At 42.6% G+C, this 17,697-nt stretch overlaps 1 protein-coding gene across 1 annotated transcript in view; it reads right to left on the reverse strand.

Moving 5' to 3' along the window:
* LOC139386184 (nectin cell adhesion molecule 3a) overlaps positions 1-17,697 on the reverse strand; it is a 72,931-nt gene that overhangs the window by 15,851 nt on the left and 39,383 nt on the right. Inside the window, exons 2-4 of the mRNA XM_071131655.1 lie at positions 16,805-17,152; positions 10,271-10,455; positions 1,889-2,003 (exon numbers count right to left, since the gene is read on the reverse strand). Of these exons, the coding sequence (XP_070987756.1) occupies positions 1,889-2,003; positions 10,271-10,455; positions 16,805-17,152 (648 nt within the window). The remainder of the gene's footprint in view (positions 1-1,888; positions 2,004-10,270; positions 10,456-16,804; positions 17,153-17,697) is intronic.

Here is a 17,697-nt window from a genome sequence, read left to right on the forward strand (position 1 = left end):
TGGAGAATCAACAACAAGTGGGACACAATCATGAAGTGGAACGACATTTATTGGATATTTCAAACTTTTTTAACAAATCAAAAACTGAAAAATTGGGCGTGCAAAATTATTCAGCCCCTTTACTTTCAGTGCAGCAAACTCTCTCCAGAAGTTCAGTGAGGATCTCTGAATGATCCAATGTTGACCTAAATGACTAATGATGATAAATACAATCCACCTGTGTGTAATCAAGTCTCCGTATAAATGCACCTGCACTGTGATAGTCTCAGAGGTCCGTTAAAAGCGCAGAGAGCATCATGAAGAACAAGGAACACACCAGGCAGGTCCGAGATACTGTTGTGAAGAAGTTTAAAGTCGGATTTGGATACAAAAAGATTTCCCAAGCTTTAAACATCCCAAGGAGCACTGTGCAAGCGATAATATTGAAATGGAAGGAGTATCAGACCACTGCAAATCTACCAAGACCTGGCCGTCCCTCTAAACTTTCAGCTCATACAAGGAGAAGACTGATCAGAGATGCAGCCAAGAGGCCCATGATCACGCTGGATGAACTGCAGAGATCTACAGCTGAGGTGGGAGACTCTGTCCATAGGACAACAATCAGTCGTATATTGCACAAATCTGGCCTTTATGGAAGAGTGGCAAGAAGAAAGCCATTTCTTAAAGATATCCATAAAAAGTGTCGTTTAAAGTTTGCCACAAGCCACCTGGGAGACACACCAAACATGTGGAAGAAGGTGCTCTGGTCAGATGAAACCAAAATTGAACTTTTTGGCAACAATGCAAAACGTTATGTTTGGCGTGAAAGCAACACAGCTCACACCATCCCACTGTCAAACATGGTGGTGGCAGCATCATGGTTTGGGCCTGCTTTTCTTCAGCAGGGACAGGGAAGATGGTTAAAATTGATGGGAAGATGGATGGAGCCAAATACAGGACCATTCTGGAAGAAAACCTGATGGAGTCTGCAAAAGACCTGAGACTGGGACGGAGATTTGTCTTCCAACAAGACAATGATCCAAAACATAAAGCAAAATCTACAATGGAATGGTTCAATAATAAACATATCCAGGTGTCAAAGTCAAAGTCAAGTCAAAGTCCAGACCTGAATCCAATCGAGAATCTGTGGAAAGAACTGAAAACTGCTGTTCACAAATGCTCTCCATCCAACCTCACTGAGCTCGAGCTGTTTTGCAAGGAGGAATGGGAAAAAAATTCAGTCTCTCGATGTGCAAAACTGATAGAGACATACCCCAAGCGACTTACAGCTGTAATCGCAGCAAAAGGTGGCGCTACAAAGTATTAACTTAAGGGGGCTGAATAATTTTGCACGCCCAATTTTTCAGTTTGTGATTTGTTAAAAAAGTTTGAAATATCCAATAAATGTCGTTCCACTTCATGATTGTGTCCCACTTGTTGGTGATTCTTCACAAAAAAATACAGTTTTATATCTTTATGTTTGAAGCCTGAAATGTGGCAAAAGGTCGCAAAGTTCAAGGGGGCCGAATACTTTCGGAAGGCACTGTATGTAAATAAGGTAGTTCTGTTTTTGATTTTTAATACATTTGCTAAAATTTCTAAAAACATGTTTTCACTTTGTCATTATGGGGTATTGTGTGTAGATTGGTGAGGAGCAATTTTTAATCAATTTTAGAATAAGGCTGTAATGGTAACAAAATGTGGAAAAAGGCAAGGGGTCTGAATACTTTCCGAATGCACTGTACTCATCATGTAAAAGATGATCTAATTGTTCCATTTCAATGACCCTACTGCTCTGCTGCCCTGTCCGCCTGGTCCCCCCAAACACCGTCATTGTAAATACAAATTTGTTCTCAACTGAGTTTCCTAGTTAAATAAAGGTTAAATGAAAGAAATGTAAAACACTCACACTGCACATTGAGCACGTAGGGAATCCTGAACTCAGTCTGCAGGGCCGGGTGGCGCACCACGCAGGTGAGCGTGTGGCCCTGGGAGTGTCTCCGTGGCTCCAACACGTAGCGCACCTGGGTGGTGGAGGCGACATGTTGTTAGACGTGTAAATATTTAAGCTTGTTTAAAGAGTGTTTGTGTGAGCTTTGCATGCCTGCTTCATGATCTATACACAGTACCAGTCAAAAGTTTGGACACACTTACTCATTCAAGGGTTTTTCTTTATTTTCAATATTTTCTACATTGTAGAATAATAGTGAAGACGTCAAAACTATGAAATAATACATATGGAATCATGTAGTAACCAAAAAAGTGTTAAACAAATCAAAATATATTTTAGATTCTTCAAAGTAGCCACCCTGTCACCAGGGAAGCACCATCACACCTCCTCCTCCATGTTCCATGGTGGGAATCACACAAGGGGAGATCATCCGTTCACCTACTCTGCGTCTCAGAAAGACATGGCGATTGGGACCAAAAATCTAAAATTTGGACTCCTCAGACCAATGGACAGATTTCCACTGGTCTAATGTCCATTGTTTGTGTTTCTTGGCCCAAGCAAGTCTCCTCTTCATATTGGTGTCCTTTATTAGTGGTTTCTTTGTAGCAATTTGACCATGAAGGCCTGACTTATGCAGTCTCCTCTGAACAGTTGATGTTGAGATGTGTATTTTACTTGAACTCTGTGAAGCATTTATTTTGACTGCAATTTCTGAGGCTGGTAACTCATGAACTTATCCTCTGCAGCAGAGGTAACTCTGGGTCTTCCTTTCCTGTGGCGGTTCTCATGAGAGCCAATTTCATCATAGAGCTTGATGGTTTTTGCGACGGCACTTGAAACTTTTAAAGTTCTTAAAATGTTCCGCATTGACTGACCTTCATGTCTTAACCCTTGTGTTGTCTTAAGGGTCTTAAGAGAAAACCCCTTAAATGATCATTTTTCAACTTAAAAGTTGATGATGTTTCCTAGAGTTCATTTTTTTGTCCAGGTGGAACAAGAGAACAATGATTTAGAAGAGGAGGAGGTATCTAAAGAAGAAGATGGGGAAGAATACAACCCAGAGCACGATGCATCATCTTCAGAAGAAGAAAAATCCCCCAAGCTGAAAGAGAGACATTTTTGTCAAAGAACAGCAAAATAACATGGTCCTTGTCACCATATTACAACCAGGGCAGGATGGCGGCACAACATGTCATAAGAATGACCCCAAGGCCCACAAAACATGCAGTTGCCCATGCCCAGGACATCGCCTCAACATTCTACATGTTCATCACACCAGCCATTGAAAAATTCATCCTGGAGACAACTGGAAAAGGATGGATGAGATTGACCTGTGTGCCTACATAGGGCTGCTAATCTTGGCGGGTGTGCATAGGTCCCGAGGCTACATGTAGTCTCTGGGATGCAGAGAGTGGAAGGGCAATTTTCCATTCCACGATGCCACTGAAAGTCTACCACACTTTCTCAAGAATGCTATGATTTGATACCCGTGAGTCAAGACCTGCAAGACATGTGAGAGACAAACTGGTGGCCATAAGAGAGGTCTGGGAGAAGTGGGTGGAGCATCTGCCATACCTCTACAACCCTGGGCCTGAAGTAACAGTGGATGAGCAACTGGTTCTATTCAGAGGTAAAACATTTTTTTCAGATCTGCTATGTAAGTGATTTTCACTGTTAATTGTATTATGTATTGCTGTAATATAATTTATTTATGTGATTGTTTTCTGTGACACTGACACTAATTACTGATAGTAATCTCTTTTGTCAAAAGGTCGCTGTCTTTTCCGGCAGTATATGCCCAGAAAGCCAGCAAAGTATGGCATCAAGATATGGGTGGCATGTGATGCACAATCCAGCTACCCTTGGAAGATGCAAGTCTACACAGGGAAGCTGACCAGTGGAGGCCCGGAGAAGAACCAGGGGATGCGGGTTGTGCTTGATGTGACAGATGAACTGAGGGGGCACAATGTCACGTGTAACAATTTCTTCACCTCTTATGAGCTCAGCCAGCAGCTCCTGAAGGGGAAGATCACCATGGTTGGCACAGTTAGAAAGAACAATCCTGAGCTCCCCCTGCACTCCTCGCAACAAGGGGGAGAGAGGCCTTCTCATCAAAGATTGCCTTCAACCCCACCACCACTCTAGTTTCTTACCTCCCAATGTGGTCCTCCTGAGCACACTGCACAAAACGGCTGAGATCAGTGATCGTGAGGACAGGAAGCCAGCCATCATCCTGGACCACAACCACAACAAAGGAGGCGTGGACAACCTGGACAAGGTGATTGGAACTTACAGCTGCAGGAGGATGACTGCCCGCTGGCCCCTGGTCATCTTCCATAACATCATTGATGTGTAAATACCTTCGTGATATTGAACAAGATTAACCCTACCTGGATGCCTGATAAGCGGAACAAGAGGAGGGTGTTCCTGGAGCAGCTGGGAAAGTCACTTGAAACCCCATACATTCAAAGGGAGCGCCTCCCCCGCACAGCAGCCTCTGCAGCACTTGTGAAAGCTGTTCAGGGGGCTGACTCTTGTCCTGATCCACCTGAGGCTGCAGCTGGGGCAGGCACGAGGAGGAGATGCCAATTCTTCCCCCCCAAAGAATGACTGTGTCATGACATTGCCCTCTTTGGGTACAGCACACCCCATCCCCCTCTCCCTGTCTCCTACACCCAGGCTGCTGTGGTCAGAGAGAGGTCGTAAATTCCTGGAGGAGATGATATCTCCTCATGGCCACAGTATAGAGACAGAGTGAATTTTCAAAGAGAACAAAGGAATTTCTTCCACGTCACAGAACTTGAGGTCCGAACAACATTTGTGTTCTGGAGAAGGTATAAAAGATCGGTGAAGAATCCAGCTACGAACTGGTCCGTTTGGTACAATTTTGTGACACTCATGGGAGACAATACGGCCACATTACCATAACGCTGTTTATATAATAGCCTCAGATATGAGGTTTACATCTAATTGTTGTATAAGATGAATGAGTGAAGATGATACTGTTTGTAAAATTGTGTAATGTGATTTTGGACTGTTAAATGAAGGAAACTCCAATTCCCTTTTGAGTTTAACTAAATCACCGCCCATGAGCCCAGTTCGGACCTGGCGTCATGAGACAGCCCTTTTCTGCTCTCCCGAATAAATCCCCGACTTTGAGAATTTCTCAACAGACCATGTTTCCCTCAATTACGAGAGGACAAAGGTTGCAGACCAACTTACCTCGATAACGAGAGGGCCAATGTTTGAGTAGATGGCTGAATCTTTTAACCATACCACGTGGTTAAACTCTTAGACTATCGATACCGACAGAATAAGATCAAGTCTTTGATATTAATTACTAGTCTGCAGCTAGGAATTCGGTATCATTGAACGCGAAGACCAACAACCACCGAAACATCTATCCATAACGACATGAATGACTGTCACTCTGAACTATCCATTCTAACCACGACAGAGAGGGCGGACAAACTCTCCAACAGAAACAAACTTTTAAACATCATTTCTTGTAACCATATTTACTTTGTTTGTTTGTGTGTGCACTTCTGTGATTGTTTAGTTAGTTAACAAATAAATGATTTAAGACAATTGATGTATGGATGACTCATAGTGAAGACTGGGTTCGTGCAGATAACCAACAATTTACAACGTTTGGAATGAGACTAATATGAGGTAAAGAAGAATGAATTAATCAGAAGACTATTGATCAGATATGAAAATATCTGCAAAGTTATATTAGGAAAATTATAACTTTGTAATCTGAATATTTTCCTTGGTGCCCCAACTTCCTAGTCAATTACAGTTACATGATTAATCAGTTTAATCAGAGTCATTTGATAAAGATTCATCTTCAGTTTAATGATGCCAAAGACACGACAACTGTAAAACAAATACTCTGTGCTGCACATGTGAGAAATACACCTGCAAAGTCCATGCACACACACTTGCATACTGTCCTACATGTGCTAATTAGAGTTTATTGATTTATGTTCTTCACGTTTTTGTTTTGTATCTATTATCTTATTTTATTCTTATTTATTGTTGTTGTTTATACACCTTGTGGGTGGGGGTATGGTTCAAAGAATGGGAGAAGACTAGTATTTTGTAGTTGAATTCCTCATTGTACAGTATATAAGAATATATCACTATGTTGACAAAAAAAGTTCAAGACTGTTATTATTTCCCTTCAATAAAATGCATTCAAAACTACTTTCTGCACATTTCTGCTACTTTCTTAGGCTATACAAGTGCTATCTCTTGCTAAAAAAAAGTGTGTTTACACCTACGCAGTACCTTTAGCAATAATAATAATAAACCTCTACTTTAGTAAAGAAAACAATTATGACAGGTGTGTTGTAAAAAAACGAGTGGTGTCCACTGATTAAATGCAATCTTTCTGCATTGTGAAGAGGGAAAACCCAGATATTCACAAAGTTTGTGATGAATGACAGGTTGTTTCTTCATGCAAAATAGATTTGGGGTTTAAAATTCAATTAAGCAGTTTTTCTTTGGTTGTAGGGGAGTATACAGAATGTTAAGACTATACAATGTTAAAGTAATGATAGACTGTTGTTTTGCTTTGCTTATTTGAGCAGTTCTTGCCATAATATGGACTTGGTCTTTTACCAAGTCTTCTTGTATACCACTCCTACCTTGTCAAAAGTAGGGCTGCTGCGGTGACCGTATTACCGCCACATCGTTTAGTCATGGTAATTAGGCTTCTCCAAGCTCTGATGCTGCTGCTGGTCTTTAGTAGTCTACCAAACTTACTAACTGCCTGGTACTCAGCACTCTTTTGTCCCTCAAATTACTCTGACATCAAATGTATTTGAAAATCTAATCAAACCCTTTCATGAGAGCACATGAACTCATGTTGCTTAACATTTCTTTAGGCTATGCAATTGCGGGAGATGGCCGCTATTAAAAAGAGGAGGATTCCCTCAGCTTTCTATAGGCTAGGCCTACTATATTTACTTCTCAACTTTCCTAATATTAAGCACATTGCTTATATTTACAACAGGAGTATAGACTACCTGTCTGGCATGAAAATAAACCAAGGGGAAAAGCGTCCTCCATTCGCTATTTAGTGCATAAATGACATTTATTTTTTCCTGGGTGCCCCTGTTTTGGTACAGGTGCATAATAATGGTCCATTCTAAATCAAAACAAATGTCACACATCTATTATTTAGTATATGTAAAGACAATAATAAATCAAGAATAGTCTGATATTAATATTAGCCTATCACTTGTGAATGATATATTATCACTTGTGAATGATGCCCAGCATAAGAAACAATGCCTTTTTTTGCGACTTGTTCGAATGGTAGTCGCACACCTCATGTAGCCTAGCCCATAGGCCTATACGTTTTAATAAGGTTTGTATCACAACTAAAGTGGCCAAATAACTTCTTAAAATTAAGCACATTAATCCGCTTTACAACTGGCATATATCCAGCGCGTGAGTTTCAAATTTGGGTAAGATAATTTTCACAATAAAGATTGCATAATGCATAATTGCATTTGCGGTCACTTTTGATAACAGTGTTTTCCGATAATGAAACATTTGCGCTTATAGCCTTCTATAATGTGCGCATTGCTGAGCTTATAATGTGAAGAAATAGCCTAATAGTTTATCAACATTTTAAGCTAAACATTCTGATCTGTTGCGTCAGCCACACTGCATAAAAAAGTTTTGGGGATGCTATTCATTTGGGATCTATCACATCCCACTGTCCCAGACTATGTATGGAATATTTATTTCTCGCACAGAATAGAATAGGTCAACTTTTGTATTATGGGGGAGAGTAGACTGACATAGGCTAGTGCTTTAGCTGTTCGTTACCTACTCATCTTGTGGACACTTCTTCCAATATCTTCAATATGCACCTCGGAATTGGATAAGGAAGCAAGCAGATGCATCCTACCCATGTGAGAGACGCAAACTCGGTCTCAACCTTTAAGTATTTACTGAAGACTCATCTCTTCTGTGGGTCATATGATTGAGTGTAGTCTGGCCCAGGAGTGTGAAGGTGAACGGAAAGGCTCTGGAGCAACGAACCGCCCTTGCTGTCTCTGCCTGGCCGGTTCCCCTCTTTCCACTGGGATTCTCTGCCTCTAACCCTATTACAGGGGCTGAGTCACTGGCTTACTGGTGCTCTTTCATGCCGTCCCTAGGAGGGGTGCGTCACTTGAGTGGGTTGAGTCACTGATGTGATCTTCCTGTCTGGGTTGGCGCCCCCCCTTGGGTTGTGCCGTGGCAGAGATCTTTGTGGGCTATATTCGGCCTTGTCTCAGGATGGTAAGTTGGTGGTTGAAGATATCCCTCTAGTGGTGTGGGGGCTGTGCTTTGGCAAAGTGGGTGGGGTTATATCCTTCCTGTTTGGCCCTGTCCGGGGGTGTCCTCGGATGGGGCCACAGTGTCTCCTGACCCCTCCTGTCTCAGCCTCCAGTATTTATGCTGCAGTAGTTTGTGTCGGGGGGCTAGGGTCAGTTTGTTATATCTGGAGTACTTCTCCTGTCCTATCCGGTGTCCTGTGTGAATTTAAGTATGCTCTCTCTAATTCTCTCTTTCTTTCTCTCTCTCGGGGGACCTGAGCCCTAGGACCATGCCTCAGGACTACCCGACATGATGACTCCTTGCTGTCCCCAGTCCACCTGGCCATGCTGCTGCTCCAGTTTCAACTGTTCTGCCTGTGATTATTATTATTTGACAATGCTGGTCATTTATGAACATTTGAACATCTTGGCCATGTTCTGTTATAATCTCCACCCGGCACAGCCAGAAGAGTACTGGCCACCCCACATAGCCTGGTTCCTCCCTAGGTTTCTTCCTAGGTTTTGGCCTTTCTAGGGAGTTTTTCCTAGCCACCGTGCTTCTACACCTGCATTGCTTGCTGTTTGGGGTTTTAGGCTGGGTTTCTGTACAGCACTTTGAGATATCAGCTGATGTACGAAGGGCTATATAAATACATTTGATTTGATGTGTCTGTCTTCACTTGTAGCCTGTGAGAAAGACCCGATCAAGTGACGGAGAGCTGTGTGAGTGATAGACGCTTTGGAATGCGCAGAACACTCAGGGAGAAAGGCACAACGCAGCACTCCGGGCCGCAAAAGGCATGAATTATTTTAGGGTGCATTACGGCAACAAAGGGGATGCTGCCGTGAAATTCGAGGCATTATCAAGTGTTTGTCAAATTATGAATGAGAAACTATTGGAGTGTGTACAGCCTGCTCAAAAAAACAAAGTAGAGCTCATGCCTTTCAAGCAACGTTTTTCAAATCACCATTGGTCTCATCATGCAGCTTTACAATGTATAAAAAATCTACACATATAGCCCAACCTTCGTAGAATAACTAAAGTTACATGAATAACTCTAAATTAAGCATATAGGAGTACCTTTGTTAACGGCTTAACACAGAATAGAGCACACTCCCTCAAATCACAATTGTATTCTTCATACTATAAAATAATGCCACGGAATTATAAGCAAATCTTGTCTGCTAAATGAACTAGTGTAGCCCACAGCCATTTGGCATAGCCACATCAGGACCTAACATAAGGACAACTCAGAGTATGCTATTCTTTTCTTCTGAAATAGACTACATTTTCTTCATATCATGCTTCTTTAGACCTGTCTAACATAAATAATGGATTTATTGTGAAGGTGTATGCTATACTACATGGATTTATTAGACTTAAAAATGGCTTGTAGGCGTGGAAGCCAGGAGAAGCTAAATGTGTTTATGTTAATTAACGCTCAATTACCGTGAGGCCGACAGTTATTTGCTTAACAATCACCGACTGAGAATTTCGCGACCGTCACAGCCCTAGTCACAACACAACTGATTGGCTCAAACGCATTAAGTAACTTTTCACAAGGCACACCTGTTAATTGAAATGTATTCCAGATGACTACCTTGTGAATCTGGTTGAGAGAATGTCAAGAGTGTGCAAAGCTGTCATCAAGGCAAAGGGTTGCTACTTTGAATAATCTTAACACTTTTTTGATTACTAAGTGATTCCATAAGTGTTATTTCATAGTTATGATGTCTTCACTATTATTCTACAATGTAGCAACAACTCTGGAAAGAGTAGGTTTGTCCAAACCTTTGACTGGTACTGTACATACACCCCATGAGGAGGTTGATTGTGTGTGAGACCATGCCTGTGTCCCAAATGGCACCCTATTCCCTTTATATTTTGCACTACTTTTGACCAGGGCAAAACTGACAAAAACTGGCCTTCGTCAAAAGTAGTGCACTATGTAGGGAATAAGTTGCCGTTTGAAACACGGTACTGTGGTGTAATGTCAAAGCAGTAGCTCTGTTCTGTTTGTACCTGCGTGGTGGAGGTGCCGTTGGGCTCATCCTGCGTCTGGACCTCAGAGCGGCCAAACAGCTCAGTCTCCCAGGACACCTCGGCTGCAGGCCGGCCGCGCTCTGCTATGCAGGTGGCCGCCACTGATTCATTACCACCATCCACCAGGGCCGTAGATCCGGCGGAGACGTAGACCTTGGGCTCCACTAGGGGAGAGAGAGATAAGATTATAAAACTATAATGTTCCCAATGAGGCAATTCACTTAGCGGCATAGAAAATATACTGTACATACAGACAAAAACATTGAGAGAGAGAGAAAGAGAGAGAGATGGAGTGGGAGAAAGAGGAAAAGGGTCTCTCGGAGAGATGACAAAATAGAATAGATTACAAAATGAGTATTGATATTTTGTATATGGAAGATGAATAAATAATGTGCATCATAAAACATGGACGGGGATATGGACAGAGAGGAGGAAGTGGCCATGGGACACTCATACACTCTGCTGCCAGACACAGTAGATTGATTTCCTGCATTTCACAGATATCTATTAAAAATTGATGAGCCAAGCAATCTGATACTATAGGAGCACTTTGAAGGGAACTCAACTCTTTTTATTGTTATTTTGCTGGAGATGGAGACGTCTGTGAGACATGTTTCTGTGTATATGAAAGGAAAATTACTGTGCAGCATCGACCAAGACATTTATATTAGAGTGACTTTTGGAGCATCTCCATGAAGCTGTTTGAATTATATTCCCTTCCTCCTAAACCAAAACAATGGATTTTGTGTTGTAAATGCTGTACTTTCAAACTGCTCCTACTACTCATGGCTTGCTAATACGGTTCATAATGACTTAGAAAAACAGTTTAACACAGAGCAATGTCAGACATAATACTCCGTGCTGTTGTGTGTGTCTGTGTTTCATTGTGTGGGTTGGGTTGCTGTTAATGTGTGCTGCTATTCAGTGCTTTAGAGCTAGGGTTATGTTACACCGGCTTCCTGTGAGGATGCTGAGTTACTGTGGGTTGAGACATCAGTCGTGACACAGATTTCTCTCAATAGAGAAGCATAAACAGATCCATGTGAACGGACAGTGACCGCTGTAACATAACACTCTACCTGTTTCACAGACCACTACTCTCACTGTTCTAGTGCACCGACAGACATAATACTAAAGATAAAAATAAGTCATATTTATCCCGAGAGTCCAAGGAAATACCGCAAAGAAATACCGCAAAAATCAGAAGTGCCCATTTAAAGGGTTTAAAACCAAGATATGGTCACTATGCCAAGGTTCTCCTCAAATAAGAGCAAATGAAACTGATATTTAGTAACTATCTTTGATCAGCAATGACATTGTTGTGAATTGCAAAACAGGCCGTCCATAAATTCAGAGCCTTATCATGTTCCTCAATTAATTCAGCGCATTTCACAGAGCACACCCAGAGTATAGCGTTGTTGAATCATACAAACTTTGTGACAGTAGTCAAAAAAAGTTAAATGACCAAAGTTGCTAAACCTGCTAGATAACCTCCTTTTAACGAATGACGGAATATCTCCTATATTTGGCAAAATCTAGTTGATGATTATACAGATAGCAGATCAGCTCATGAATAACGAGGAGATGAAGAGTGGAAATATTTTCAATATCAAGGTACATATCTTAACAGGGACCAACTCTTGTTCTAAAATATCGATATCTACTCTCATATCGTTTGTTGATAACACATTCTCTACCGAAGCGCTCACTTGGCTAGCAAGTACGAGACTGCGCAGAGAAGAGGGGGAAACATTATAGCGGTATTTTGACATGCATAGGAGAAAGAAGTGCTTTGATAATGCAACCTACAGAATAAAGTTATGAATTTTCATGCGAGACAGGAGTCCGGATTTCTCCGTAGGATTGGGACTGGATAGGAAAATAGCCTAGGCTCTAGGACAGGAGAAGATAGAAATTTCCCTCGTGCCTCTGAATTGTTAACAGGCTACATGTCTGTGACAGAGATGCCTATGTAGTGAATTGTGCCTAGGCCTACTAAATTTGTGACTGTCTGAAGAGTCACAATGACTGCTCAAAGAGACACAAATTATTTTATAGGATATACTGTAGGCGTTTCCTATAGGGTTTATTAACTGCGTTCGCGTCTGCAGTCCTGCAATGCCAATTATGCGTGTGCTTTGAATTTATGGCAACTTTGTGTGAAGTAAATACGCTAGGCTAAAGGCTTTCATGAGTCAACCTGTTTGGATAATGTGCAGTTCCATTTTTTTGCTAATCTGATGCTGTGCATGTTGTGTATTTTGTGGAATTTCATTAGCACAATTCCACAGGTTCAGGAGAGGGAGAGAGGCTAGAAAGCACTACTCCACTTCACAAATTGGCTCTAGTGTTAAGATCTATGATTCAAGGAGCTGTCAGGCTGCCTTTCTTTTCCATCATTACTCATCTGAATCTCTTGCCTGGCTACCCAGATTCCTTGCTCCGGCCAACCGCTACGCCACACCCAATGATGTTAGTTTGTTCTCTGCAAGGAGTCTGGATCTGAGTACCTCCCCGACCTTTCACCGAACGCAAACACGTTTGGGACAGTCTGATTGGTCCAGAAACCAATGGGTTGGGCCAGAGCCAGAACACACGTGGGTAAAGCAGTGGTTTGAAAATTTGGCATTGGCTTTGATACTCCGATTGGTTAGAGACAACTTTATTTTGTACAACGCCCCTCCTGCCCCTTGTCAACACAAACAACTTCAATGACGGTAGTCTCAGACTAAAGTTTGTAGCGAATGACAGAGCAGCAGAAACATTTAGTGTCAGTTGTCAGGCTACTGAATCTCCCCTACCCTGCTCTCTCGCTTTGCCATGTCCATTTCTCCTTCCCCCTCTCTTTCTCTCTGTTCATGGTCTCCTTCTCTCCTTGCAGAGGGCACGGCACTAACAGCTGCTGGACTTCATTTCACAGTGACAGTGTGGCATGTGGGGCACACATACAGATCCTCCAGACAAGGCCATCGCCCCCAGACATCTGCCGTACCCCTCCTCACAGTGGAACGACACCCCAGAGACTCCCTCTTCTAAAAATATACCTGTTTCCTATGCCCAGGCATCATGCAGCCATCTCAATCAACCTGCTCACATTGTGCCCCACACCCTCATCTAATTAACACTCCCCCTCCCCATCCCACTGACTGACCGAGCACAGTAGCTCTGTTGTGTTAAGGGGGCATCATGGCACCCCATAGCCCATAGCCCACCCCCTTATCCCCTTCCCGCCAGTGTAACCAAATCAGGGGTACGTGCTAATTTGGAGAGGCTGTCAGGAGGGGGTGGTTCAGATCTATCTTGTTGAGTGCAGAGGGTAATGATTTTCCTTCAGACAGGCAGAGAGTGGGCATTAGGAGCCGTGTTGGCCCTGTCTCACCCACGCACTACCCAGTTCCGCTATGCTCCCATGAACGCGTAGGGCTGGGCGGTATACCTTATTTTACGATATACTGGTGTCACGACTTCGGCCGAAGTTGATGCCTCTCCTCGTTCGGGTGGTGTTCGGCGGTCGACGTCACCGGTCTTCTAGCCATCGCCGATCCATTTGTCATTTTTCCATTTGTTTTGTCTCGTTTTTCCACACACCTGGTTTTCATTTCCCAATTACTGGTCATGTATTTAACCCTCTGTTTCCCCCATGTCTTTGTGTGTGATTGTTATTTTGTTCCGGTCGGTATGTTCCGGCTGGTTTGTACCGGGTGCTGTTTATCACCCATGTTTTTGTGGTAACCGTTCTTTTAGCACTTTGTAAATGGTTTACTTTGTGCTGTCGAGTAAAGTGCGTTGTTTCACTCATCTCTGCTCTCCTGCGCCTGACTTTCTACACCAGTTACACCTACCAGCCTGACAACTGGTATTGATTCATGATCCATTTTGGGTTTTTACTTTACCTTCTATAACGGTATTTGAATGTTTTGCTTTGTTAAATGTGATACAGTGTATAACATAGATTTTTATAGTTTACTTCGCTTCTTGAGTCATCTCTCTCCACTCTCTCTCCATGCCGCTTTCCACACTCACTTTCCACACTGCCGCCCCGTCACTCAAGGAGCGCATTTGTTGTTCCTGGAACACGAGACAGATACTTGCATTCAGTCTGAATGGTCAATGCAGCACATGCAACAAAGTTGAAGAAAACGATGCAGTTTTCACTTTGCTTCTTAATATAAATCCACTAGCATTATATAATTACACTATTCGTTTGTGTTTCTTACATATGCAAACAGCTAGATTGTATTTTCTACGCAAGTTGGGCCGAAATCCTGTTAGCCACTAATGTTAATCGCTTGTTAGTTGTTTAGCTAGCTAATAAATGTTCATTATCATGTCAAACAACACTATTCAAAGTGCCCACTACTATATTATAACTATAGAATTAGAATAATCATTCTATTTTCATGATTTCAACAGTTCACTGAAAATTAAGGACTAGATTGTTTGCCCATATCGTGGAGCCCTACATGGAAGTGTGGAAATTATGTCAAATTAGTGCAGGAAATGCAGAAATTAAATGAAAATGCTGCAAATTATTTTTGGTTGAACTGAATAGTAAAGGCTGACAAAGCCAGCCAACCAGGACTACAGTTCAACTGTAAGGCCAGTGGTCAAACCATGCAGTATCTCCACAGTTTTGACATATCAATCAGTACACTTAAAAATAATTACAATTATCACCAATCTCTGCATTTATGGGGCTCATTGGATGATCAAGTAAATCATAGAGAATGGATATTTTGATTATCTAATGAAACAACTTCTAACAATAAAACATAAAAATTTAATTTGACCCTCAACAATTGAATAAGTCTTGCCATGTCACTGCACTGCTGCGAGGTTATGTTCTTTTTAGTTTTTATGACTCAGCTGAAAAGAGAAGATGTTATTGCTCCACATCAAATGCATGTCATGGACAGTAAAACATGGCTATCAGTGAGTCATACAGAGAGATCTGTGCCTGAGCAGAAGACCGCTTATGGTTTGATGATACAATAACTCAGAAAGTTAAAGTGGGACTGGGCCAGACTGTGGAGTTTGCCGCAATGTCAGGTCTAGTATCATCACTTGACATCTTCATTAATGCAGCTTTTTTAAGTGTTGTCTTGTTTTCTCTTTTAAGTCTTAGCAGAAACTCAGTCTCTTAGAAAACTGCATAATGTTTCTCACTTCCTTGTCAGCAATAACAATCCCAAACAAAAGGTCATTCTAATTCTCAGAGTTTCGGTGCTGGTGTATTATTCCTTTGCCATTGTTTACAGGTGGGGGCTTGAGGCTAAAGTAGCAAAGCTCCTCCTACCATTAAAATGTAACCCTTTGCCTTTTGTAAGGTTAGGAGGAAGGGGGTGGGAGAGAGAGACAGAACGAGAAATAGAGAATGGGGGGTGGGGGGGTTTCATTACCTGAATGTACACTGCACTCCTCTTATAAGATTCAAATCTGTCACAGACTATTACATTCTTACAACCGTTGTTGAAAGGGAAGCTATGAGCTTTTTGTTTTTATATCAGTGATTATTCTCAGAAGAGGAGTGTATCCACTCACAGTGGTAAGAAATAAAACACCCCCAATAAACAACACAGAGTAAAGGAAGGCAGGTGGAAGCCAAGGTTACGTCCCAAATTACACTATTCCCCATGGCCCCTGGTCAAAAGCAGTGCACTAGAGAAGACCATGCCATTTGGGAGACAGAAAGACTAAAGGTAAATGTGGGCTAATGGAAGGCTGTGGAGGCCCAGACACTGAGTCGAGGCAGGCAGCATCCTGTCACAGCAGCACTTAATGTAGCCCTCATTAGTCATCAGAGCCTGCCTGAGGCCGAGTGTCAAATGGCACCCTATTCCCTATATTGTGCACTACTTTCACCAGTCAAAAGTAGTGCACTACATAGGGCATAAGGTGCTATTTGGGACTCAGCCTCAGGAGAGATACACATGAAGCCTGGCTGGCTGCAGCTTTCATCACCGTCCACAATCCAATCAACCATTATAGGGGTGGAAACACATGCTGACCGCACAACAATCCTTAAAGTTCACTCTCAGTAAGGTGCTACTTTATAATGTGTCCATACGAGTTGGAACCTTTACGTGTGGATTTGTTTATATTAAGTCAGTAAATCTATGTGGCATTTGGCTCCTACAGTAATAAGGCTAGCTGTATGAATATTTATCAAGTCTGAACTGACCTCCTATAATTCATGGGGACAATGAGAACATTTTCTGAGAAAGGAAATCCAGGTAAAATGGAGCTGGTGCTATATGCTTCTACAGTACAAAAAGTAACTGTTTCTTTATGGCGGACGCCGAGTGTCTGTATCCCAAATGACAGCCTATTCCCCATTTAGAGCACTGCTTTTGACCTGGGCCCATTGGTGTAGCATCCAAAATGGCACCCTATTTCATCTATAGTGCACTACTTTTGACTAGAGCCCAATGCAGGTCCTGGTCAATAGTAGTGCACTATAAAGGGAATAAGGTCAATTGACCAGGTCTGAAGCGGTCTAAGAGTTCCACATACCTAGTATATTGACGGTGGTGGATGCCTGCGTGTTGCCCAGTGGGAACGTCGCCACTTTACACGTGTAAGACCCGATGTCCTGAAATCCCACGCCTTCCAGGACGATTGTGGCATCGTGCACGGAAGGGTTCAGGAAGGACAGGCGTCTGGTGTAGTCTGGGGAGATGGAGATGCCAAACTGGGGGTTGAAGACGGCCAGGGTGATAGTGCCTGAGGGCAGGCGACGCTCCCAGGAGCTCTGGGTGAGGCTGAGGTTGGTGCCCACCTCCACCCTGCAGCCCAGAGTAATGTTCTTCCCCAGCACAGCACTCACCCTCTCTGGGACCAGCACCTCGTTACTGCACACACCTATAGACAGGGGGAAGGGGAGAGACACAGTTACTTAGATATAGACATAGTTACAGGAGAGATCCATGCTGAGAACAGTCATAAAAAGATAAACTGTAATCAGGACTGAACCTCAGTCAAAAAGGAGAACAACAAGGGCTTCTTTTCAACTTTTATTCAACTTTTTTTTTTATTCCTCTTTCATGCTTTTATTCAGAAACAACAGCCCCTTCCAAACCATAGAAACCAAACTGCCTTGACGAGGTAGGCCTACATTATGAAACCTACTATATCACGTCACTTCCCTCTCATGTTACTCTTCCCATGGGAATGGGCTGACCGGACTTCTTTCTGGAACAACTAGTCATGTCGTGTGTTTGTGATATTAAGGTGGTATTTCAACAGTGTAACAACGGATGGGCTTTTAGCTTTATGATGGGGTTTATCAGGGAAATGTGTCTGAGTCTGGAACCCCTCAATGTGTGTTCACTCCTAATGAGCAACACACTCCGCAACACACAGCAACAGACATTCAGCCTCCCTTTTCACCACAGGACGTCCTCACT

Source organism: Oncorhynchus clarkii, chromosome 27 (assembly GCF_045791955.1).
Source record: "Oncorhynchus clarkii lewisi isolate Uvic-CL-2024 chromosome 27, UVic_Ocla_1.0, whole genome shotgun sequence".
Classification (NCBI taxonomy): domain Eukaryota; kingdom Metazoa; phylum Chordata; class Actinopteri; order Salmoniformes; family Salmonidae; genus Oncorhynchus; species Oncorhynchus clarkii.